The sequence below is a fragment of the Pristis pectinata genome, chromosome 20, assembly GCF_009764475.1.
Source record: "Pristis pectinata isolate sPriPec2 chromosome 20, sPriPec2.1.pri, whole genome shotgun sequence".
Classification (NCBI taxonomy): domain Eukaryota; kingdom Metazoa; phylum Chordata; class Chondrichthyes; order Rhinopristiformes; family Pristidae; genus Pristis; species Pristis pectinata.
In genome coordinates this window covers 13,054,223-13,080,274 of record NC_067424.1, presented here as the reverse complement: position 1 = coordinate 13,080,274, position 26,052 = coordinate 13,054,223, and the positions used below count along the sequence as shown (strand labels likewise).

Here is a 26,052-nt window from a genome sequence, read left to right as displayed (position 1 = left end):
TTCCAGCTCTTTCAAAGGTCAATGCAATTAGTCCCATTCTCCCTCCCCTCCCTTTCTCATGTCTCGGCAATTATTTCATCTTCAAGTACTTATTCTATTGAAGGTGCATCCACTGCCTTATCAGCCAGTACATGACAAATCCTATCCATCCAGTGCATGAAAGAATTTGTCTTGTTTAGCATACGATTCTTTTGTCAATCATTTTAAATCTGGGATTATTAATCTTTCAGATTTTCCTTATCTAAACCTTTCATGATTTTGAACATTGCCATTTAATCTCCTCTTAGCATTTGCTGCTATAGGAAAAACAGTTTGCCTCATCTAACCACATGACTATTGTCACTCGTCTTCAAATTTAAATTTAAAATACATCCTGAAACTGGTTGCCACCAAGTAAATTGTATCAGTTTACAATACAGCGAAGCATCAGTAAAAGCTGTGGGAATGGGATAATATTAGCTCCATCAATGAGCTGGCACAGGGAGGATGGGATGAATGGCCTTCTTGTTGCTGTATGATTTTGCGATTCTATGTACTGGATATTGATTTTGCATAGCAAAGGATTTAGACAAACTAGACAGCACCAGAGTTAAAGAACATGGAACATATATCATAGAACACAGAGCAGTACATCATAGGAACAGGCCCATGGGTTCCATGATGTCTGCACCGAACACAATACCGAATTAAACAAAATCTCTTTTCTCTGTACAGGATCCATATCCCTCCATTCATAGAACAGTACAGCACAATACAGGCCCTTCGGCCCACAATGCTGTGCCGACCTTTAAACCTCGCCTAAGACTATCTAACCCCTTCCTCCCACATATCTCCCTATTTGAAATTCCTCCATATGCTTATCTAGCAATCTCTTGAAGTTGACCCATGTACCTGCCTCCACCACCACCCCAGGCAGCACATTCCATGTCCCAACCACTCTCTGGGTAAAAAATCTCCCTCTGATATCTCCCTTGAACTTCCCACCCATTACTTTAAAGCCATGCCCTCTTGCATTGAGACTTCTACAGACATTCCCTGCATATTCATGTGTCTAACAGTCTCTTGAACGCCACCATCATATCTGCTTCCACCACTCCCCGTGGCAGCCCATTCCAGGTACCTACCACTCTCAAAGAGTTAATATTGTAAAAATATTAGGAAGTAAAAAGCAAGGACTTATTTACATAGTTCCATTAACAACCTCAAAACATCCCCAAAAGACTTTACAGCTAATGATGTATAGTTACTGCTATAATAAATCTGGCATAGTTACACAAGGCAGGACACTACAAACAGCAAAGTGATTGAGGGGAACATACTGGAGAACTCTGCTCTTCTTCAATGCAGTATCACACTCTCTCAGACAATTACTTCAGAGGGAGACAGTCGAGCTGCTCAACAAAGAGGCAGCTCCTTTGACAATGCAGCACAGTGCCAGCAGAATTTTGTAAAGTCGCTGAAGTAGGACTAGACCCCAGGAATGTCTGTCATAGAGGTGAGAATGCCATCTAGTGATTATGTGATATAAACTTGAGATTTAAAGTGCTAAAGATGTGTTTGAAGTAGAGAAACAGCAGGAACTCAGCAGAACCCAGATAACATAAAATGATAAGCACAAAATGATTCCTCATAAAGACATAGTGAGCCTTGACTCTGAATTAAAATGCCATCTAATTCTATCATTAATAAATTAGAGCAAATCTTGTGCCACAGAAAGACTGTTTAGTAATGAATTGTATGTCAGATTGGATGGTTATTGATTGCGTTGTTTCCATAATAACAGACAAGTTGCCAGCTTATGGATGAATTCTTTGTTCAAAGATGAAGTTATGTGAACCGGAAAATTGTACAATAAATCATCCCAATCATGAGTTAATGGATATTGTGGCATCACTTAGGCACCCTATTATTTCACTCATCACCTCTCATTGACCTCTGACCTGCATTGTAATCGATGTTGAGCACATGAAAGTGTTTGGCAAGATGAACTGCCTGGAATTCCTGTGTTCTGTAAACAGAAATACTGGGCAGTGTTTTGGTATGTTTAACAGTTCATTACATCATTGTGAGGTGGATGGGATAGAGAGAAATTGGTGGTGAAGAAGAGATTTGTGGGTGAGAGAGTGTGTGTGGGAGAAAATAAGAACACAAGAAAAAAGAGCAGGTGTAGAACATTTGGCCCCTCAAGTCTGCCCCACCATTCAGATAAGACAAGATCTTTATTAGTCACATGTACATTGAAACACACAGTGAAGTACATCTTTTGTGTAGAATGTTCTAGGGCAGCCCGCAAGTTTCACCACGCTTCCGGCGCCAACATAGCATGCCCACAACTTCCTAACCTGTACATCTTTGGAATGTGGGAGGAAACCGGAGCACCCGGAGGAAACCCACACAGACACAGGGAGAACGTACAACCTCCTTACAGACAGCAGCAGGAATTGAACCCAGGTCGCTGCGCTGTAAAGCGTTACACTAACCGCTACACTACTGTGCCTGCCCTCTACACTACCGTACCTGCCCCATTCAATATGATCATGGCTGATCTATGCTGGCTTCAACTCCTCTTCTGTGTCAATTAACCACTGCCCTCAATTCCTAGATCTTTGAAATATTTATCTCTTGAATGATCTGGCTGCCACCACCCTTGGGGGCAAAGAATTCCAGAGATTCACTACTGTCTGAGAGAAGACATTTCTCTGAACCTTAGTTTTTAATGACCAGCCCCTTATCTTGTATCAATGTCTTCTTGTTTGTGATTCTCCCACTGGTGAGAGCATCTCAACATCTACCCTGTCAAGCCCCCTCAGGATCTTATATGTTTGAATAAGGCCACTCCTCAATCTTCTAAAGCTCAAGGAAAGCAGACCCAAATTGCCTAGCCTCTCTTGATAGGTTAACCCTTTCATCCCAGGAATTAGCCTGGTGTATCTCCTTTTGACTGCATCCAATGCTGCTATATTCTTCTTTAGGTAAGGAGACCAAAACTGTGCATGATATTCCAGGTGTGGCCTCACCAATACCCTGTACAACTGTAAGACATCTCTCTGGAAGAGTGGATATATGAGGTGGAGGGGGAATGAGGGGGTTGGGTGAATGAACTGACGGGTGGAGAGAGAGAGGACTTAGGAGAGAGAACGGAGTGTGAGAGGGAATGGGAGGGAAAGAGAAAGGTGGTGGGAGAGAAAGGAAGTGCGGGATGGAGGAAACAGTGGCAGAGAGTGGAGTGGGAGAGAGATATAAGCATCGGGAGAGAGGGATGGGAGATTGGAAAAAGAAATGGTGAAATGGGGAGAGAGAGAGATGGAGAGGTTTAGGGAAGGAAGGGAGAGGAGGAGAGATAGGGAGTTCCTGAAATTATGGGGAGGAATGTTGAGAATGAAATAAGGCCCTGGTGTAATCAGTAATATTAATTTATGGTAATATAAGATTAAGTCATGGCAGGAGAGTTCGGACCTGTGAATGCACCCCCTGCTCCATTTGGGAAATCAGGGACACTTCCAGTATCAGTGACAACCATGTCTGCAGAAGAACATCCAGCTGCAGCTACTGGCTAATCGCATTACAGAGCTGGAGCTGTGGGTGGAATTACTGTGGAGCATCCGTGATGCTTAAATGTACATGGGCTTCCACACAGCGGGTAAAGAATGTACAGGGAGGAGGGGAATGAGTGAATGCCCAGCAGAGTGAAAGTGGGCTCGTAGTGCAGAAATCCTCTGAGACCATTCCTCTCTGCCTCATGTACGACATTGGATACCAAAGGCGGAGAAGCTTCTCAGCAAAAAGCAGCAGGAGCCAAGTTTATAGCTCCATGGGTGACTCTGCTGCACAGCAGAGGAAAAGGAGTGGGAAGGCTGTAGAGGTAGGGGATTCAATTTACGGTGGCTACAAATGAGACTCCAGGATGGGATGTTGCCTCCCTGGTGCTAGGGTCAAAGATGTCTTGAGAGTTCCTGCAGGGCTTTGGAACTGCACAGTGCCAGAACAGGCCCTTTGACCTGCGATGTTCCAAAGTTAACTTTCAGGTCACAACTCAGAAGGGTCATTAACCTGAGATGTTAACTGTTCCAACACACACAAAATGCTGGAGGAACCAAGACTGTTTATTTCTCTTCATTGATGCTGCCTGACCTGCTGAATTCCTCCAGCATTTTGCGTGTGTTGCAGGAGATTTCCAGTCTCTGATCTGCAGCCACTGCACTCTGATTTCCAGATCAGCCGTCTCCCTTGTGTCTCCATGCCAACTATTCCTCTTTCCGCAGACCTGCTGAGCCTTGACTGCATTTACTGTTTTCATTTTCTAAACTCAAGCCTAATTACAGAATAGAATTTCCTTGAGTACAAATTAAGAACGTAAAACCCTTGCTCTGATAAATGCATTCCTCTTTATTAGGAGGTGCATCACAAATAAGCAGACTGCTGCTTGTGTTGTTTGATGCAACCCAACAACTCCCATTGAAAGGGGAACAGATGTGATTGACACTTGGAGGGGAGCTTCCAGACTATCGTGAGATTGTCCGGGATTTCGGCCCCCGGGCGGGCGAGGATCTCGCGAGGTTTGGCGGTGTGCGCGGGGTTTGGGAGGCCGGTTCCCGGGCCGGGATGGCGCTCGGCGGCCGGCCCGCCGCTGCTCACCGCATCGATCAGCGGCCGCGCACTGGGATGTCCTGTTGGCGAGGCTGAGCGGGTGGACTTTCGGAGCCCTGCTCTTAACCCAGCCCGTGCTGGAGGGGCTGCGGGAAGCTGGCTTCGAACGGCCTTCCCCGATCCAGCTGAAGGCCATCCCGCTGGGGCGGTGCGGGCTCGGTGAGGGAGAGGGGGTGGGCTGGGCTGGCTGGGGGAGGGGGGGGAGAGAGGGGGTGGGCTGGGCTGGCTGGGGGAGGGGGGGAGAGAGGGGGTGGGCTGGGCTGGCTGGGGGAGGGGGGGGAGAGAGGGGGTGGGCTGGGCTGGCTGGGGGAGGGGGGGAGAGAGGGGGTGGGCTGGGCTGGCTGGGGGAGGGGGGAGAGAGGGGGTGGGCTGGGCTGGCTGGGGGAGGCGGGGGGGGCTGGAGGGAAGAGAGGGGGGTGGGGTGGGCTGGGGAGGGGGAGAGAGGGGGTGGGGTGGGCTGGGGGAGGGGGAGAGGAGAGAGGGGGGGGTGGGCTGGGGGGAGGGGGAGAGAGGGGTGGGGGGCTGGGGGAGGGGGAGAGAGGGGTGGGCTGGGGAGGGGGAGAGAGGGGTGGCGGGGGAGGGGGAGAGAGGGGGTGGGCTGGGGGAGAGAGGGGGTGGGGTGGGCTTGGGGGAGGGTGGGGGAGGGGGAGAGAGGGGGAGGGGTGGGGGAGAGGGGGTGGGCTGGGGGAGCGGGGGGAGAGGGGGTGGGGGGGGAGTGGTGGGGGGGATAGGGGGTGGGGGAGGGGGGGGAGGGGTGGGGGGGATAGGGGGTGGGGGAGGGGGGAGAGGGTGGGGTGGCTAGGGGTGGGGGGAGAGGGGGTTGGGATGGGGAGAGTGGGGGGGTTGGGGGAGGAGGGGTGGGGTTGGGCTGGGAGAGGGGGGGGGTGGGATGGGGGGAGAGTGGGGGGGATGGGGAGGGGAGAGAGTGAGAGGGGGTGGGGTGCGGGAGGGGGAGAGGGGGGTGGGCTCGGTGACAGGGGTAGGAGCAGGGCTCGGGGAGGAGGGGGTGGCTCGGTGACAGGGGTAGGAGCAGGGCTCGGGGAGGAGGGGGTGGGCTCGGTGACAGGGGTAGGAGCAGGGCTCGGGAGGAGGGGGTGGCTCGGCGAGGGGGGGGGGCGCGGGATACCAGGGTGGACAGGAAGAAAGAGTGGTGGGGAAATGGAGAGGGAGACTGGGGGTGGGCAGAGACAAGGGGGGAAACTGGGGGAGAGGGAGATGGGGCTGAGGAGGTGGGGTGCGCGATGGGGTGTAAGGGAATGTGCGGAGGGGATGGGTTGGGATGGAAGAGGAGGTTGGGAACTGAAACTTGGGCTGTGGAGGAGGGAGTGGATTGGGGAGGGGTCTGGGAACTGGAGGGGGGTTGAGGGGTCAGTGTGTTTGGGGGGTGTAGTTGAGGGGTCAGTGTTGGGGGGGGTGGATGGGAAGATGGATGCCCTGGGAGTGGTGTGTTGAACAAAGGATGGTTGTTAGGGAGAAAGTGTTCCCTGGGGTGGGCTGGGTGGAGGATGCTGGAGAGGTGGGTTGAGGAGAGAAAGTGGTCGGGGGAGGATGCAATTTGAGCTGATTCAGGTTTATGCTGGAGCAGAGGTTGTTAATGAGTTTATTTGCAAAGTTGCTGCTACACCGTGTTTGACAGGATTAACATTTTAAACATGGTGTAGCAACATGGAGAGAATATTGATTAAAATAAAACAGTAGTTTTGAAAAGTTGTTTTTCTGGCTGTAGGGAAGTGGAATTCGCCAGAGGCCCACACTCCATATTTGCTTATAACTTAGAAGGAGCCCATCTGTTTTTTACAGGTTCACAGAGCAGTCTCCCCACCAATTTTGTCCATAAGTTATTTTCCTCTCAGTTCTACCATCCACCCACACCAGGGGCAATTAATCTATCATCCTGCACGTCTTTGGCATAAAGCAGGAAACCAGAGCACCCAGCGGAGACCCAAGCAGTCACAGGGAGAATGTACAAACTCTGTATAGGTAATGCTGGAGGTCAGGGTCAAACTTTGGTTGCTGGAGCTGTGAGGCAGCATCTCTACTAGTGATGTTACTGTGGCTCTTAGCTCTGGTGACCTGGGTTTGATCCTGACCTCCAGAGCTATCCGTATGGAGTTGGTGCATTCTCTGTGTTCCAGTTTCTTTCCATGTCCCAAAGATGTGGGTTGGTAGGTTATTCGGCCACTGCAAATTACCATTGGTGTGCAGGTAACTGGTAGAATCTTGGAGAGGGTGGGGGGAGAAGAGTTGATGGGAAATGAAAATTGGTTAGGGAAGGATTGGTATAAAAGTAGGTGCTGGATGATCAACAAGGACTCCGTATGCCGAGGGCTTGTTTTCAAGCTGTATCTCTCTATGACTGACTATTAAAAATGTCCCAGTGAATAGTATGAGTGGGAAAGTTCTCTCACTATGGGGAAAAAAAATTGAGCAGGATAATTATGTCTTTCTCTGGCTAGTGGAAGGAGTAACTAATGGTTAATTGCCCCTACTGTAGGCAGATAATAGAGTCCCTGAGATTACTGGGTTGGGGTTATTGACGATAGAGGGATCACTTTAAAATTGAGTATCATAGAGCACTGTTTCTTGCAATCAACCAAATTTAATTGGTACTTGTATTTTGAATGGGTCATGGGAACACATATATCTGTTCTCTTTTTCAATCTTTTTATTAGTTTTCAAATTAATACAGATTAATATAACATCAATTTTTGTACATGTAATACAAAGAGATCAGGAGAACAATCATGGCATGGATAATCATAAAGAACAATAAAGTATAAAAAAATCTGTAGATCCAATGATCTCTTGGTGAATGAATATAATATAAAAGAAAGGAAAGCAGAAGATTTATTATAAAATATAGAAGAAAGAAAAAAAAATCCCCAAAACAATAAGAAAAATTATAAACAATATATTATACCAAACTAAGCTAAAGAAAAAAAAATTTCAAAGAAAAACAAACAGGAAAAAAAACTGGACTAAAATTTCTCAGTAGAAACAGAGCAATATTATGTTGTCAACTCCATTCCTCTGAGTTGAAAGGTTATTACAAGGAGATCTATATCATGTGAAAATATTGAATAAATGGACTCCAAACTTGCTCAAATTTAAGCAAAGGATCAACAGTACCACTCCTAATTTTTTCCAAGTTTAAACATGATATAGTTTGAGAGAACCATTGAAAAGTAGTAGGGGGTATTGGATCCTTCCATTTAAGCAAAATGGATCGTTTGGCCATTAATGTAACAAAGGCAATCATACGGTTAGCGGAGGCAGATAGATGGCCAGACTCTATCCTTGGTAATCCAAAAATTGCAGTGATAGGATGAGGTTGTAAATCAATCTTCAATACATTTGAAATAATGTTAAAAATATCTTTCCAATATTTTTCCAAAAGAGGACAGGACCAAAACATATGTGTCAAAGAAGCCACATTCGATTTACATCTGTCACATAATATATCTGTTGCGCTTTTTGAATCAATGTGTAGTGTTTTGTACTTCAGGGCAATTTTAGGCAAGGCAGTTTTTTTATTCACAGATTGTCTCTTTCAGATCTGATTGTGCAAGCCAAGTCTGGAACGGGAAAAACTTGTGTATTTTCCACTATTGCATTGGACTCCCTAATCCTGGACAACCCAGCAACACAGGTTGGTGTTTGCTTAAAATGTGCAGAGATTAAGATTGGTATATTTCAATCACACATAATGGTGAGAAAGGTTGTGTAACTGCAATATTGCCACAAAATTTTGCCCGCTATTGAGCTTCTGCATGGGATTCTGGGCAGTAGACAAAACAATTTTCTACAGAGCAATGTGATAATCATAAACTGATAGAAATTTACAGTAGAAAGGACAGTTAAATCTATGTTGACCAAAAGGGAACTATTTTGATTACTCCCAGTTCTCCATACATAGCACCACAAGTTATGCCTCTTCAAATGCTTATCAGGCACCTTTTAAGCGTGGTGAGTGTTTCTGCCTTCATTACGTTTTCAAGTAGTGAGTTCCAGACTCTTTCCCCTCTGGGTGAAAATAATTTTCCTTCTCTTTTCTGATCCTAATCAATTAACTCAAATCTCTACCTTCTTGACCTGTCTGCACACCTTGTTCTAGGCATCATCTTGTAAAAACAAAAGTCTAGTTGCAGTTTTAGTCATAACTGGTAAAGGGATACATGTTGGTTAGAATAATCAGTAGAATGCTCTTTCTATTCAAAATAGTATCAGGTTGTATATTAGTTCGCCTGAGAGAAGATAAGGGACAAGGACTTCATGTGTCATCTGAATGATGGCACCTTTGATACTGCTATTAAGCATGGCATGAATTGCTTTCCTGCTTTGTTGGATCCTGGATCTCTTGTATTTACTTTCTCTTAACCTTGTGGTTCTCAGTGGTTTAATTGTTTTTAAGTGCTGTGGTTTTATCCATTCATAATAATTTGATTTCACCTTTGCTCTCATTTTCTGTTACTTGCAGATTCTTGTTCTGGCACCCACCAGGGAAATTGCTGTGCAGATCCATTCAGTCATTACGGCAATTGGCATTAAAATGGAGGGTCTAGAATGCCATGTTTTCATCGGGGGGACTCCACTGAGCCTGGACAAAGTTCGGCTTAAGAAATGCCACATTGCAGTTGGATCTCCAGGTGAGGGGATCTTACAGAAATGAGAACAGATCAGCAAGGATGTTTTGAAATGAGCAAAAATAAAAACTCATTTGATTTTGCACATAGATCAGTGTGGATGTTGAGCCTTGTAGGCCAAGTCCAGTCATTGTGCCACATTAAAACAATAGTGCCCTTTACGAACTCATTAGCTAAAAAAAATGTTTTGGGATAATGAAGAATTTTGATGTCACTGTTTGTGCTGTTGTTTGTGTATCAATTTGCATTCAGCAGAGTCTGGCTGGTTGCAATATTATTGAAGCATATGTAACCATGACACTGGGGAAATTTCCCCAGCTTAGAGGATAGTTGTAGCCTCAATTTAACATTTCATCCCAAAGTTGGCACATCTGACAGTGCCGCACTCCCTCAATACTGCACTGGGAGTGTCAGCCTGAGATGCTAAAATCTCTACAGTGGAATGTGCACCATGGCCTTGAGGATAAGAATTGGAATAGCTGATGCAAGATATCTGCTCTCGGTCTGCATATTTGGATGCTATGGTTTCCGAGGGAGTCGCTGCAGTAGAAGGTTATTGTGCCCCTTGAACCTGTTCATCTATTCATTGAGATCATGGCTGCTCTGTTTTCACTACGTGTACTTGCCTCAGTTATTTCCTTATGGGGGAGGTGGGAAGTGGGTAGGTGTTTTGGTTTTAAATATTATTGCAAAGGAAAAACTTATTTACTTTAACACCTTCAAGCACCTTCCAATTTGCAGCGATCCCCATATTTACTGGTGAATTACTTCCCTTAATCCAGGTCGCATTAAGCAGCTGATTGAGATCGGCTTTCTGCCAACAGCCAGTATACGCCTGTTTGTACTGGATGAAGCGGATAAGTTGCTGGAGGAGGGCAGCTTTCAGGAACAAATCAAGTGAGTTAGCACTTCCTCTCTGGAGATTAAAAATATTCTTAAAGTGGTGTTTTCTTTTGAAGCTTTGTGGTTTAATTGATACAGATGAAACCAGATACAGATGTACAGTGGTACAATTGATACTTCAGAAATCTAGCAATCATCCTGTGGATAATCACCCACCTTTGGTCAAGAAACCAATGCCAAAAACGAGTGTTTTACTCCTGGCACACATCACTGAATTGAAATGGTGCAGGTGAACCCTTCTGAGTAACAAATGGAACTTGTATGTTTGTTGACTGCCTGAAGCAAATGTGAGAAGAATATAAGGAAATGTTTAAAGGACTGGCATGAATCAAATAGAATAATTGAAAATATATGACAGAAGGGAATAGTTCAACACAATGTGTTTCAAAAAAATGATAATTCCATTTTCCAGCATTTGATCCAGCAGCAAATCACAAGTCTTAGTGTACATCTAGGACTTAAAAATTGGTGAGGTTCTGTCTCCTCAGTGATTTCCAGTCACATGCCATCCTCTGGGTAATCTCTTTTCCCCAAGTTATTCATGTAGCACAGAAACGGGCCCTTTGGCCCATGCTGTCCACCAAGTACCTATCTATACTGATCCCACTTACCAGCGCGTGGTCCGTTGCCTTCTGTACCTTGCTGATTCAAGTGCTCATCATGGTACTTAAACGTTGGGAGTAGGTCTACTTCCCCCACTCTATCGGGTGAGAGGGGTATCTTAGGGGAGACTTCATCTTCCCTCTAATTTTCTACCAATTACCTAAATGCACTGTATTGTTTTTGGTAAGCAAATTGGGGATTTGTCGAAAATAAAAGCAGCCAGGAGTCAGAATTTAGGGGCAAACATTGAAATCACAATATTGTTCAGAAAGTTAGCATGGGTACCCCACTGGGCAGGTGAGTATTCTACTGCTGAATCAGACTACAAGTTCCCACACATTAATTGCAATCCTCTTCAAATGTGTGCCAATGCACCTTTTATATCCATCCCAGAGGGTATCAGCTTTGCAACCCATTTAAGCAGAATTCCTGACAATGACTCCTAATGCTACTAGATTGTAGTCTAGATTTTTGAACTGCAATCTTTTTAGTGGGATTTGAACCCAGAAACTTCTGACTCTGAGGCAAGAGTGCTACCAACAAACCACCACAAACTTCCTATGAAAGATCAACTCCTCCAGCAATCCAGCATTTGACTAGTTTTGCTCTGAGCATCAGCCCAGGCTTTTGCGCTCATTTTACAGGATGGGAATTGAACCTCTTGGTCTTTTGATTCAGAGGCAGGAACTCTGCATAAATTATTTCTCCTTGACCAAGTGACCACGGTGGTTGAGGACTTCAAATGTGTCTTCTGGATATACATCAGAGCAATACCTACACAGAAAGTGGGTCTGGCCATCCAGTCCCTTAAACCTGCACTACCATTCACAGATCACTGTTTTGTAGCTTACTTCCATTTTCTTACTGCATCTGTTGACGTCATTATGCAACAAAAATCCTTTGACCTCTCCTTTAAAATATTTAATTTGTTTTCCAGCATCCAGTCTCTCCTGTTCAGGTCCAACTTCTAAATTTTATGTGTTTGGTGGGAGACGGAAGAAAAGTTGCCTATTTTCCCAACTCCAAAATAGTCTAATTGTATGCTAATGTCCCTTATTCTTGATTTCACTTGCCTGAGAAAATGCCGTCTGTGTCAAATCCTTTCTAAGATATTTTCCTTCAATTTTCTACACTCTGGAATTCTGTCCTGGTTTGTTAAATGCTCATACAGTATCGATGCGCTTCTCAGGTCTGCTTGGATTTTTAGTGGGATTCTGTTATGAAGATTTATGAAGAACTGTTTATGAAGATTTCCTTGCCTTGCACTACCAGTCATGGTGTCTGTGATGCCCTGCCCAAAAAAAAATTTATTCAAAAGTAATTTTCAGAAGATGATCTCATAAGCACTTGAAACACAAGTATTAGCATGGGTAAAGAGAAATGGGAAGGGACTAATAGGACAACTTTCATAGATTAGTTCAGTTGAGGAGGTGGCCACTGACCTGTTGGGTTCTTTGCCAACCATTAGTAGTAAGAGCAGTCTCTTGTGTCTCCATGACTTATGTCTAAAAGGTGGTGCCTTTAGTTTAAAGAACAGCAACACATTTGTCAGTCCTCAGCCAGAAAGCAGCCTGAATTTATTGGATTAAAATCCAGCAGATTTGTTCTTACATTCCAGCTGTTCTATTTCAGTCATGCCCTAGTGCTCCATCAGATCCATCAATTACAGTTCTCCAAATATTCCTAGCTTCTGCCTACAGCATTGGTTTATTGGGTTTGCTACTGTTATCAGCTGTGTTGTCTTGGAGCCAAGGCAACTACACATCTCTTTTTACACACACACACTTGTTTACACAGGTTGGTTGCTGCTTAATTAGACATAATAAGTGAATGTTTGAACAAAACTGTTTAACTTTCAACAGTGGAGATTCTCTACAAATGGAGCCATAAGTCCTGTGCACACATGCTTTAGTTTTCTAAAGAGTGACAATGCTGGTGATGACATTTCTGAAAGTTTACAACCTGATTGTGGTTCCACATCAACTGCAGCTGGAGCATTCCTGTGTTTAAAACCCTTTTGTTAATTGCATCGTGATGTAGCACCTAGGATTTGTACAGATGACGGGTTGCATTTACACAGTGCATGTGTAACGTCTGGCCTTTGCCCCAGGCATTCCTACATGATGGGTTCCTGCTCACCACTGTGCCACTCCAGGAAACTGGTAGTTCTAGATGCCGGCGAATGTCAGCTGTGTTTCAAAATCACTAGCCAGAGGCCGACTATAGGACTGTGCTGATAGGTAACTGGATTATTCTCAGGCCTCTGAGTAATTGGGTGGGATTAAGAGTGTTGTGGGAATGGGTTGGGGAGAGGGAAGAGGCATGTCAGGACAAATTTGACTCAGCTAACCTTTTATCTTGTTCATTGTTGAGGCTATGAATGAAATTCTTGCACACATCCTCCACCTTGGATTCTCGGTCAGCTGTCAGGTGTGCACTCACAATGCTTGGAAGTTTGTGGTGCAATGCTGTTTTTATTGGCTATAAACGTGGCTTTTGAAACCAAAGCGTATACAGCCCTACTGATGATTGCGGGTGTTTATTGCCTTGAAAGAGATTTTTACCCAAGTAAAGGATAAGCCTACCTCTACAAGGCAAAGAACAACTCGGTTACTCCTGGTGGTAAACCAAATAAAACTCATGTTATTTGGGGTAAAGTGACTCTTTCTTATGGTAACTGTGGCATGGCTTGTGCATAGTTCAGCAGTACCCTGCCTGCAAAAGCTATTGGGCTTAGGATTTGTGATGACATACCCATCAAGAATTTAAATAAAAGCTGTAGGTAAATTGAAAATAAATGGTAAAATGGCCTTAAAAGTAATGAATGCACTTGTCTGATTACCTACAGAATCATGTCCTTGAGATATGAGCATCCATGCAATTGGCAGATGGTATTTCAACCTCGGGTGCGCTTTAGAATAGTGTGTTTCCACTGACATGTTTCTGAAGAGTTTTTAGAAGATTTATGCATCAAAACAGTATTCCAATAAATGATTCTGTGTACCAATCTCCTGTTAACAAGAGAATATGCATCATGAAATAGAATTTGAATTGCTTCTTGACAACATGCACTCCTTCAGAATAATTTGTAGAAGTTTAAATGTTCTTTACTTTCTCAGTTTCATTTTATTATAATATCTGTCAACATGCCAGAGTTGCAGAACATCCTTGCATTAATCCTGGGGGGATTTGCAGCTGAGCAGCAGAAAGGTCCTTGAGCATTTTGTTTTCCTTTTCTATATAGTTGGATTTATTCCTCACTGCCATCAAACAAACAGATGTTGGCATTGTCTGCAACATACCCAGAGTCACTGGCCAAACACCTAATGAGGTACATGAGGGATCCCAGTTTCGTTCGACTGAATCCTACGGATCCAGCTCTCATTGGTGAGTTTTCCTTGTTTAACGGCGTAAATTGTAATGGATTCAGTAGAAAGGTAACAGGTGTAAAGTTGGAATTTCAAACTCAATACAAGGGAGCATGGGTCACTGAGAAATCAGTGTGTTCGTGCTGTGGTCAGTTGTGGCATTGCCTCTGATTCTTTCCAAGTTTCCACTGATGGAATGTTGGGCTTCTGCTTTTTACCTCCTCCAGTCCAGGGTGGCAGTTTTAATTCAACTCAAACCATTTTCCTTAATTGTAAGTTCATGCTAGCAAATTTTATTGGCTACAGAATGAAATAAGACATCACACTGATAGTTAAATTGTGTTTAAAGGGTGTTGGGCCAACGTGGACACAGCTTTACTCCACATCTCGCAAGCTCATTGCCCTTCTTAGCATTAATTCTTGGGGGAGTTGATGCACAAGTTGAGCAGCAGAGGAGTCATTGCCCCTCTGAGGTGTATATCTGCTCAGACTGTTAACCTTTGGGCCAGTTCCACTAAATCATTTGATCTGTGTTTTAATTCCCTTTATTTGGTTTGGTTTCATCAGGTACCATGAATGGAGAGCAGCCATAACTGCAGAAGGGGTGTCCAAAGACCATGTGCCAGTCTATCTTGATGTACTAGGTTTGAAAACCAAGGAGGGAGAATGGTCATGATTGTATGCTTAAAGGACTTAACACGGATTCTTGGTGATTGAAGGATGGGGTAGTGACTTTTAATTCCCATGCCTGGAATTGCTGACACTTGTCCGCTTCAATATATCACTGAGTTGGTGGAAAATGAACCATTTCAAAATAGTTTGAATTTACTCATCACATTATCACATCGCTGAAATGACATTTTGTTGCCTAATGAATTATTTTCTGAGTGTGGTGAATGCTTCTACTTCTGTAGATATAGCAGACTTTACACAAAGGTAACTTTCCACGAAAGGAATGCAAGGTTAATTGCCATTCCTGTTTGTGTTCCCCTCGTGGTGGAATGTCGGCTGTGATATGGAACAAACTCCCACCTCTGGTCTGATTAATGCCATGGGATTTTTAGCAGTAACTGCAGCAGATAAGAAGGACATGTCTTTAATGTCTCTCTTCTGAGAATGCAGTAATCAGTTCAACACTGCACCAAAGTATCAGCCCACTTGGAAGTGATGGGAAAGTTAAATTTTCCATTTTCATATGTTTTAGCCTTGGCTTGTATATCACTGGTAGTTACTTTTGGATGTGGTTTTTAAAAAAAATCCTTTAGTGTTTGTGGAAGGGAAGGAGGAGACCAGATGGAGAAAGGTAAACGAACCTTTTCTGTAACTACCCGCACTTGAAATGGGTAACGATTACATGTGATTTGTCGCAAGTCAAGCTGTTGGATTTTCCACTCGTATGACAAAATCATTGCAAGTGTGTTCCTTAACCTCTTATCTGTTGTTTTCCTATAGTTCTGGTGACAGTTTTATGCCCTGAAGTAGTTCTGTGGGTCACCATAGTTGCCAATAGTTAATTCACCAAACTGCAGTTCTTGAGTTTAGTTACTGGGTGGCAGGGCATTTGGAAGAGGTTGTATGCTGCCAGATTCCAAAGCCAAAATATTGATCCATTTCTTTCTGCAGATGCTGATTAACTGACACCAAGGGTCTCCTGCAGTGTTTTGTTTTATTCCAGTTACAGAGGTTAAATAACAGTGATACCTATGTTGGACATGTTTAGAAGCCACTGCTTTAACACTACAGTTCTTTTGTATTTCACACAGGAGCATATTGGTTGAAAATTACATCTGTGCTGATTTTATTTTGTATTATTTCTATCTGAACTTAAGAGTTTTTCAGACTCTTAATATTTTTCCCTTCTAAGATTGGGTTTTGGCTGAGCAACACTTTCAGAGAGTTGCATAACACTAGGGTCAGTACTGGTGCTTGGAGATAAGCCTGAGCAGAGCAGATTGAGGTGATGAATTAAGTATACTTCAGCCCATTACACATCATTCAAGTTTGTTTATTTAAGTGTAACTTGTATTTTCACGTGGTATATTGCTAATGCTCTAGATCCATTAACATTTTTTGTGACTACATTGGAGTAAGGCAGTATTTTTTTTAATCCCAGTTAATATTTCTATCTAACAGGACTGAAACAGTTTTATAAGGTTGTAAATTTCTACCCACTTCCACACAAAATATTTGAGGAGAAAGTGCAACATTTGCTAGAATTGTTCAGCAAGATCCCCTTCAACCAGGCCCTAGTCTTCTCAAATCTTCACAGCAGGTAAGTGGATGTGTTAGATTTTTTGTGTGGTACTATCATAACATGTATACAGATGGCCTTTTCCTATATGTACTGTATATCCTTGCTCTTTGAGCCATCTGATTTAGTCCCATTCCCCTCTGCTCATTCCCCAGATTACTGCAAAATTTTGTCTTCCAAGTATTATATCAATTCTATTGAAAGTTAATGCTTCTGAAAACTGAAAAAGATTCTGAAAATCTACAACAAAATGTGGAAGGTGGCATCTGTAGAGAAAAACAGTTAACGTTTCAACTTGATCATCTTATTTAGAAGTGGGGAAAAGTTCAAGAGCAGTTAAGTTGCAGGAACGGGGAGGACAATGAGGGGAAAAGCAAAAGGGAGGATCTGTAAGGGTGGAAAGTAGTGGAGATTTAAAATGACTTGAAAGAGCATAACGAGAGTAGTCTTGAGCTATATTTGAATGGGAACTTCCATGTTTCTGTGGGTCAGTTCATGTCACAGACAATTTACCAACCTAAGTCATGTCATTGGAATACTAAATTTTATTCCACCCTGTTGCCTTTAAGGCACCACAATGTATTAATGAAGAGCTTTTTGATGTAATTGGACAGTTTTGCCTTTGTTTTCAGTGTTCTTTCTAAATTAAAACTCTTTGTCTGATCAGTCTTTAAATACTTCTGTGCATTAGTTCAGAAATTACTAAGATTTTTATTTAACCATGTTACTGAGTAAATTTTTGTTGGCTTTCATGTTGGAATAGAGCCCAGCGTCTTGCAGACATTCTCACCTCAAGAGGATTACCTGCAGTTTGTATTTCAGGTGGGTGACCTATGGTGCAGGTATGTAATTAACTGATTTTTCCAAAGTTTGCAAATTTAAACATTTTCAAATAACACAAGTGAAAATCCAAAGCCCCCATCTGATTCACTGTTCCTCCTCTCCTCCTGAAGCTGCTTAAATTTCAGGGAGTATTCTGGTACAGTGGAAAATAGACTTTCATTTTGTATGAAGGTGTAGTGACAGTTGTTTAGAGCTGTGTTCATCAGTGGGGAAAATCATAGCTTGGGTCAGCCTATGCTTGACCCAATAGCTTGGGTTAGATTGGGCCCTTGCCCTGTGCCCGTGTGTTTTTCAGCAGAGAGTTAACAGGATAGCATCCAGGATGGGATATTCCTCATTGATATTGAAGCAAGATGGGAGCCCCTCTGTGCTGTCCAGATTAATGTAATTTAACCCTGTGCATAGCTAGGTTGAATTATCGAATTTGAGTTGATCTATTTCACGCTCATATTTATTGAAAAGGCACAATGAGGGCACACTTAAATTGCAATGCAATTAAATATATTGCTAAATACATTTCAATGATCCTGAGTGATGCTGCCCACAGCTCACAACGTGTTGCTACTTTGCATTCATCCTTGTTTTATTTTGCTTTTATTTAGGTAGCATGAACCAGAACCAGCGGCTTGAAGCTATGTCTAAACTAAAACAGTTCAAATGTCGGGTCCTCATTTCGACTGACTTGGTGAGTTTTCTAGGTCATTCAGAAGCTAGGCTCGTAAGAGGGGCACATTTCTACTACCAATGACTGAGTCTTCCCAAGCTACTTCTCGTTACTCCGAAAGCTATTAGATTAATTTAACTGATTAAACTGTGAGAAGCTCATCTATGGTCTGCCTAGTAAACTGCAGTGTTTACTCTGTTACAATCCCAAGGTACTGGGGAGTTGGGTTGAATAGGAGAGTTTGAACCAGAGTGAACAAATTATGTTTCTCATTGTCATAAAGTAACAGAGTACATGAACAGGCCCTTCGGCCCAACTTGTCCATGCTGACCAAAATGTCCGTCTATACTAGTCCCATTTGCTCACTTTTGACCCATATCCCTCTAAACTTTTATTCTCCATGTACCTATCAAAGTGTCTTTTAAATGTTGTTGTTATACCTGCCTCTGGCAGCTCCTTCCATTTTCACACCACTTTCTGCATGAAGGAGTTGCCACTCGGGTCCCTTTTAAATCTTACCCCTCTCACCTTAAACCTATGCCCTCTAATTTTGGGAAAAGACTGCATTCGCCCTATCTATGCCCCTCATGATTTTGTATACCTCTATCAGGCCACCCATCAGTCTCTCGTGCTCCAAGAAATAAAGTCCTAGCCTGCCCAACTTCTCCCTCAGGAACTCTTTCTGCTATTTCTTCAGGGAAACCTTTGCAGATATGCACTGAGAAATTAGCGTGAATTTCTCACTAGCATAGATGTGATTAAGAATAAACCTCGTTGTCCCTCTTTCTGTGCTGGTGCTTATTCTGAATCAGCTATCCACTTCTATCCCATTCGTCACTTGTGCTTTCCTCTTTAGCTGTCAATCCCACAAACACTGTTGTCTTCGCTACCTGTTGGAATGCTAACAGAACTCTAATAACTTTTGTATTACAAAAGACATTCTTTCCCTGCATGCACGTAGTATTAATGCTAGATTTATCCCTTGTTGCTGCACGTTAGGGTTAGGACTGAAAATGGTCTTTGCAGTTGGATCATTTCCACAGGGAGTTCTAGAACAGTTTACAGCCAGTGAAATACTTTTGCAGTTTAGTTCTTTTGTAAGAAATTTGGCAGTCAATTTCTGCACATTAAGGTCTCGAATTATTGGTATTGCCATATTATTTGTCTTGTTGATGGGCAAATATTGGTGATTTTTCCCCAGCTTCTCTTCAATTAATGTAATGAAATTCTTTTAAATGTCCAACTTGGGGACACAGACATATTTGCCTTGCTTTGTGTTGAACATCAGTATATGACTTGCACCTAAAACTAATGTGATGATAGTTGGGAACCTGCTGGTGTTTGGGTCCAAAGTTGAGCTTTACTTTGAATCTGAACTTGGCAGATAAGCTGTGGAGCACAAACTGGCTTCTCTCATTAGACCACGTTTACCAAGCTCATGGACATCCTCTAGTGGTGGCTAGTGGTTACTTTAGTATTTATTGCACTAAAAAATCATTTTTATTCTGTGGGCTCTTTTGGCAGAAGTAGCTTGAGGGTGGGGGGAGCAGGTTATGTAAAAGAGGTGCTCCAAGGAAATTTTATTTGTGACATTTTGGGCAAAGCTGGCTTCAAATAAAGTTGTCCACTTTTGGAAGATTGACCTTGTATGACTGGGTCTGCCCTATGTTCCTGGAATCATTTTGTTTCTAGTTACACCACCTTAGATGTTAATTTGCTCCACCACTGTTACAATAGGGCATTCAAGATCAAGGGCAGCAGGTGCATGTGAACAGCACCACCTCCAAGTTGCATATCATCCTTGCTTGGATGTTTGTTCATTTATTGTTGTTGGCTCAAAATCATGGAAGTTCCTACCCAGCAGTAGTCCTTGAAGGGAGTATCTTCACATGATGGACTCCAGAGATTAAAATGCATAAGAAACAAAGACATGAGCTAGCCTCTTGAATCTGTTCCACTATTCAGTAAAGTTTTGGCTAATTTCGAAGTTCACTCTCCAACTTGATTGCAATGTCCCTTGACTTTTTTTATCCAAAAATCTCTCAATCTGCTTTTAAAGTATTTAGTCCTTTTTCCAGAAGTTACCCAGAAAAAGCTGGAGGAACTTGGTGGGTCAGGCAGCATCTATGGAGGGAATTGGACAGTCTGCCTGACCTGCTGAGTTCCTCCAGATTTCTAGCATCTGCAGTCTCTTGTGTCATTTTCAGAAGTTGGCAGCTTCTTGGTATGGGTGATACACACTGTGGCCCTTCTGGAAATGCCCTTGTCACATGAATGAATGCCACCTGATTTGCTGAGTATTGTTTTTATTTCAAATTTGTTGCACCAAACAGTATTTTGCTTCTGTATCAATGTTTCCTTATCTGACTTTTTCCAGACTTCCAGAGGAATTGATGCAGAAAAAGTGAATTTAGTTGTTAACCTTGATATTCCTCAAGACTGGGAGACATACATGCATCGAATTGGAAGAGCTGGCCGTTTTGGTATGATTTGGCCCAATTGGGTTATGCACTAGTTTTAATACAAGTAGTTAAACTGTCTCCATGCCTTACTATCGATGCCTGTTCCTATTTTTTCACTCTCACTAGTATTAAAGATGTTCTGTGACTTCTTGAAATTGCAAAGAGGGTGTTTCATGAAAATCTAGCTGTAGAATGTAGCTTGGAGTCTTCTAAAGAGATGAATTAAGGGAACATTCTGATTACTTGTTTCATGGTCATGAAGGTTAAAAAGATGTCTATGCTCTTGCTGGTAACCCTCTTGCTCTAGTTTGTACTCAATGGAATTGATGTTTGCTCTGGCTGGGTGTCCAGAACCAGGTGAGCAAATAAAAAAAAATATTTTCATTAAGATAAAAATAATTTTTTTTGTGCTGGGAAATGGGCAGCATGTGTTGCATCGCAGCTTCTAGGACCTGGGTTCAATCCTGACTTTGGGTGCTAGCAATAAGAAGTCTGTATTCCCCCTGTGACCACAAGGGTTTTTACTGTGTGCTCCAAGTTCCTCCCACATCTTAAGGTGTGCTGGTAGATTAATTGTCCATTGTCAGTTACCCCTTATCATAGAATTATATAGCATGGATACACCTTTCAGCCCAATCTGCCCATGGTGACCAAGGTGTCTATCTGAGCTAGCCCCATTTGGCCTGTATCCCTTTGGACCTCTTCAATCCACGTAACTGTCCAAATGTTTCTTTACCATTGTAATTGTACTCACCTCTACAGTTTCTGGCAGCCTGTTCCATGTACCCACCATCCTTCCTGTGGAGAAAGTTGCCCCTCGAGCCCCTGATAAATTTTTCCCCTCTGTACCCTCTAGTTCTAGACTTCCCTACCCTGAGGGAAAAAGATTGTGCCCATCTACCTTGTGTACTCCCCTAATGATCTTACATAACTTTCAAGTCATTCCTCAACCTCCTACCGTCCAGTGGGGAAAAAGTCCCAACTCATCGAACTTATAATGTCAAGCCCTCCAGTCCAGGTAACATCCTCGTGAATCTTTTCTGCACCCTTTTCAGCCTAATGACATCCTTCCTATAGTTGGACGACCAGAACTGCACACTGGTGAAGGTGTGTGGCAAAAGAATCAGAGGGGTTGATAGGCATATGATAGAATCAGCTGCAGGGTTACAGAGAAATTAGGAGGATTGGGAGTGGGATTGTTCTGCTGGAAGCTGGCATGGATCTGATGGGCTTAGTGGTCATAATAATTGAGTAAATGAGTACTGCTGACTTGGTGTGTTGAGAAGTAACATTTTATGATATTACAATAGTTAGCTTGCTCAAAAATCACAGGTGGGTGGTGGATTATGGTTTCCCTGTTTAGAAAAGAACAGTAACACTAGTAGGGAACCTGAGGCAAATCCCTAAATGGAAAATGAAGCTTCAGTATTCTTTTTGCTCACTTTCTGCACCTGGAGATTTGGTTTTCATCATAAATACTTTGTGTTTTATGATGTGCAGGTGCTAACTCTATGTTCAGGTCTGTGAATCATGCCTGTGAAAGTACTCACTGGAAAGCTATAATGTACGGAACCAGTCTGACCCACGCACCAAGGATTATGATTTTCTTCATACCTGAACTGAACCCGACACATGTAATTGGGTCCTCCAGGGCTCAGGTCAAGTACCCATGCTCTGATGGGAGGTGCCTGGTGGGGAAAGTGTACTGTGGGCATTGAACTCAAATGTAAACCCTTTCATTTACAAATGGTGGAATCAGCACAAGCAGTCTCGTGGAGGGCTGTATCATTATCGTTCATTCCTTTAGAAAAGTGGGAGCAAAAATTATAAGGTGAAATTTGCATTTATTTAATAAAGTTGGCATTAATGAGTCAGGAGAAACCCTTTTTGCATTTTAATTTTCTTCTATTCATTCAGGCACTCAAGGTATAGCTGTGACGTACTGTTGCCGTGGTGAAGAGGAGAATGAGTTGGGATTGATAGCACAGCGTTGTAATCTTCAGCTTCTGCCTCTCCCTGGTAGGTGAAGACCCAGTTTTGATGCACAGATGATCTGTGGCTAAATTATTTTTGTCTGTATCTGACTTGTAACTTGTCTGTTTGCAGTAATATTTTCTGTTGAGCAGACTACTTCTGATTTCAGTTGCATGAAAATTGCTCGGAAAACTACTGTACATCGCAAACTAATATTCCATACATAAACCTTTAAATTGAGAAACTCTCATCTTACCACTTTAAATAACAATGTCTTACATTTCAATTCTGTTTTAAGGCTAAACAGTACTCATGTAAAATACAGCAAAAAAAATCACATGACTACTCACAATCACATGAAATGCTAAATCTTCAGAGGATGTTGCTGCTAATCGGCCTACAACTGCACTGCACTTGTGTATCAACATAAATAAACTAAAAATATCTTTTCACACGTTTTTGCATAACAGTTGAAATAAAAGATTCGCTGAGTATTTTATCTGACATAGTGAAGAGATGGAAGAAATACAGTTTATGAAACAGTTGGAACCAATCATCACTTGTAAACGTGTGAGGGACTGGGGGCGGGCTGCTGTGCTGCAGGCTGATGTGATACAACCCATGAACAAACTCACATTGGAACCTAGCATGCCAAATTCATATTTGTTTTTGAAAAAATCTTATGAAATTGCTTAATATTCTTAGAAATGTTTACCTGTTGCACGAGAATTCTGGATGCATAAATAAGGGATAAACAAAAGTTTATGCTATTAACTGATCTCTTGTGGTATTGCTCACAGAAAGTAACTTGGTGGTGTTCTGTAAATACAAAAATGTGGTCCCTTGCACAGTTCTGATAAAGCCGTTTGCTTTTAAGCAATAAATTCTACATATTAATTAGATATTCATGTACTGATTATGATGTAGGTAGATCCACTTATGGTCCCTTGCACACATGAATTTCTTATCCCTCTTGACAGTGGTGTTTTCTGTCCTTTTGAGCAGCCTGGGACTCTTCTCTGGAAACCCATGGTATATCAAATAGTGTTTTAAGTAATGAGCTCCTTCTACATCAATACTTTTAAACCCCTTTCATGATATAAAGGGCTTCAACTGATCACTCTTGAGTTTCTAGAGAAGCATCCCAGAATGTGAAATCTTCCATAATTGCTTATGATACAGAAGTAGGCCATCTGGCCCGTTGAGTTTATGCTGACTTGCAGAACAAATCTCGTTCTCCCACTAATTTTCCCTATAATCTGTTCTCCACATTCCTGTCATCTTTCACCTTCCCCATCCCACCCTAATCGTGTGCATTACTGTCATTGTGATTTAACCAAGATTTTCTACAAATTTAACATCTCTGCTTTTCAGTTCTACACTGGAGTTGGGACAATGTATTGCTATTTTGACTAATTAATCTGTACCTTTAGCTTCCAGTGCACTTTGATCCCATTTCATCTTTCCCTTCTGTACTATGTGGCTGTCTTTTCCTACCAAAACATACCACATGACTTCCCAAGTTTTCTTCCCTCTTGTTCTGTACCTTGATAGAGGCATCTGTTACTTTTATTTATCGTCACCGGGTCAGGTCGCATCATGCCAATCCCTGCCAACATATGTAAGTAGAGTGTGATCTGTAAGTTAACTCATTTCCACCACTTCACCTGGGGTATCAACCAGCATTAATACTGCTGAGTTTCAGTAGAGCATTTCCTTCTGGTAACTGTGTGGATGTTGTATGCTAGTTGCACTGCCCTACTTGCTCTCTGCTCTGCCCCCCATCATGAGGCTTCAGGAAGGTAAACTGTAGGGATTTAAGCTGTATACGGGCACTGCAAAATCTTTACAATTTTTTGTTTTTAAACAGATCCAATTCCATCAGGGTTACTGGAAGAACCGGTTGACTGGGACATAAATGTTATGAAGGTGCAAGAGGCTGAGAATTCATCCCTTGCAACTACACCACCACCTCTTGAAGTAGAATCTTCACTCACTGCAAAGCAGCAGGCCACAGACCCAGAGCTATTGTCACTGTCCACAGCTGAACTTGCTGGAAAGAAGCCCACAAACAGAAAAGTTCAGAAATCAAGGAAGATCCCAATTGAGAAAGACCACCAGTGTCTACTCGGGGGAGATAGAAGGACTCCAGAAGTTGGTGGTGGTTATGTGCCTGACAAGGACATCAAAATGAAAGTGCAGTCAAATCTCCGAGATGCCCTGTTCTGTGATGGGCTCCAGTCATTAACTAAAGAGCCCAGCATCACACTTCAAGAGAAGAAGGTTTTGCAAGAATCACTTCCAAAAATCTTACCCTTAACATTGTTTAAGAAGAGACAGAAACGTGAGAAGAGGTTGTTGAATTTCTTGGAAATTGTGAAGGACTACGAGAACTTTCTCACTGAACGGAATGAGAACCCAGTAGAAATAGTACGGCAGTGGATGGGTTTCCCTGGTGTCTTGAAGGAGAAATCGCTGAATGAAAGTGAAGATTTGGGAGCCCCTGAGCTGATATCTACGGAGCAGATGTCTCGGGAGCAGAACAGTAAACTGTTTTTAAGTAAAAGGGATATGGTAAGTTTGCATACCTCTCAAAAATGGACAGAGCCATCTGGGTTGGATAGCCAAGAGCCCAGTGATTCTAATTCCAGCACAAGCCCCTCCACAAGAAGCAGGACCAGCAGCAGCGAATCATCCACTGAGACTGAGGTGCCGGTGGTTGCACAGGTCTCTCAGGAAGACCTGTTAATGGAAGACCAGAGCCCCATGACACTGGACTCTCTTCACCCAAATCCAAAGAGCTTTCCAGATGGTGCACATTCTGATTCTTCCTCCAACCTATCTTCTAAGAGGCAACTTGAAAGTGATAAAGGATCGGGACGTAAAAACACCTGCCCTGGAGGCTGGTCTCCTAAGGGTGATATGAAAAGATCAAAAGGTGATCCCAAGTTTGGATCAACCAGAACAGCCAAAGTGTCTAGTGTCACAGAGGCGAGTACCAAGGATGCATCATTCCCTTACAGTGAAAGTGGGCACTTGTGGTCTGCTGACTCTGAAATTTCACATGATTACTGGAAGGCTTATTATCATGCCTGGCGGAGTTACTATGCTGCTATTGGCTATCCTTACTATGGAAGCTCGGAGAGAAATTCCGAATGGCTGAAAGCTTACCAGATGAACTCTGTGTATCTTAAGGAACTGTTCAAACCATAAATATTCAGTTTTATTTGCGAAACTTTTGTACTGCAGCTAAGCTACTACAATAAAGGTTTTGCCATGGAGATCTGTTTTGGTATTTGTCTTATCTGGGACGATTCTATGGTTTTGCGTAAGAAAATACAAAGTTGGTGGGCAGGGGGAGAAAACCATCTTGTGTCCAATAAACCTCAGCAGTTGGAGCAAGTGAACATTCCCCATGACCCTGTCAGATAAGTTGAACTGGTTCAGGGAATCGCACACCAGAAAATGTACCAGGGATTAGTCAAATGTGGGGTTGCCTTAGCTGTTTAAATCAAATACTTCAGTCAAATGGTTAGAGAGTCAAGATTGTACTCCCATTTTAAGAGGCATCAGTTTGAGGCTTATTACAACCCTTCTGACTACAGGAGTGAAGTAAAAGCTAGTCCCTGATCATGTTGGAAGTCTCCTTTTTGCCAGGAATTAATTCCTTCCTTTACTTGATGTGTAACCATGA

General features: G+C 42.9%; 1 protein-coding gene and 1 pseudogene across 1 annotated transcript; both read left to right on the top strand.

Moving 5' to 3' along the window:
* The first annotated feature begins 1,983 nt into the window (after nucleotides 1–1,983).
* On the top strand, nucleotides 1,984–25,639 carry ddx20 (DEAD (Asp-Glu-Ala-Asp) box polypeptide 20). Its single transcript, XM_052035088.1, has 12 exons — nucleotides 1,984–2,038; nucleotides 4,546–4,806; nucleotides 8,202–8,296; nucleotides 9,125–9,293; nucleotides 10,073–10,187; nucleotides 14,041–14,183; nucleotides 16,298–16,436; nucleotides 17,179–17,237; nucleotides 17,861–17,943; nucleotides 20,300–20,405; nucleotides 22,302–22,403; nucleotides 24,229–25,639. The coding sequence occupies exons 1-12, from the start codon at nucleotides 1,984–1,986 to the stop codon at nucleotides 25,569–25,571; spliced, it is 2,670 nt and encodes an 889-aa protein (XP_051891048.1). The 3' UTR covers nucleotides 25,572–25,639.
* LOC127580753 (60S ribosomal protein L35a-like) lies at nucleotides 13,240–13,565 on the top strand (annotated as a pseudogene).
* Nucleotides 25,640–26,052: the final 413 nt, after the last annotated feature.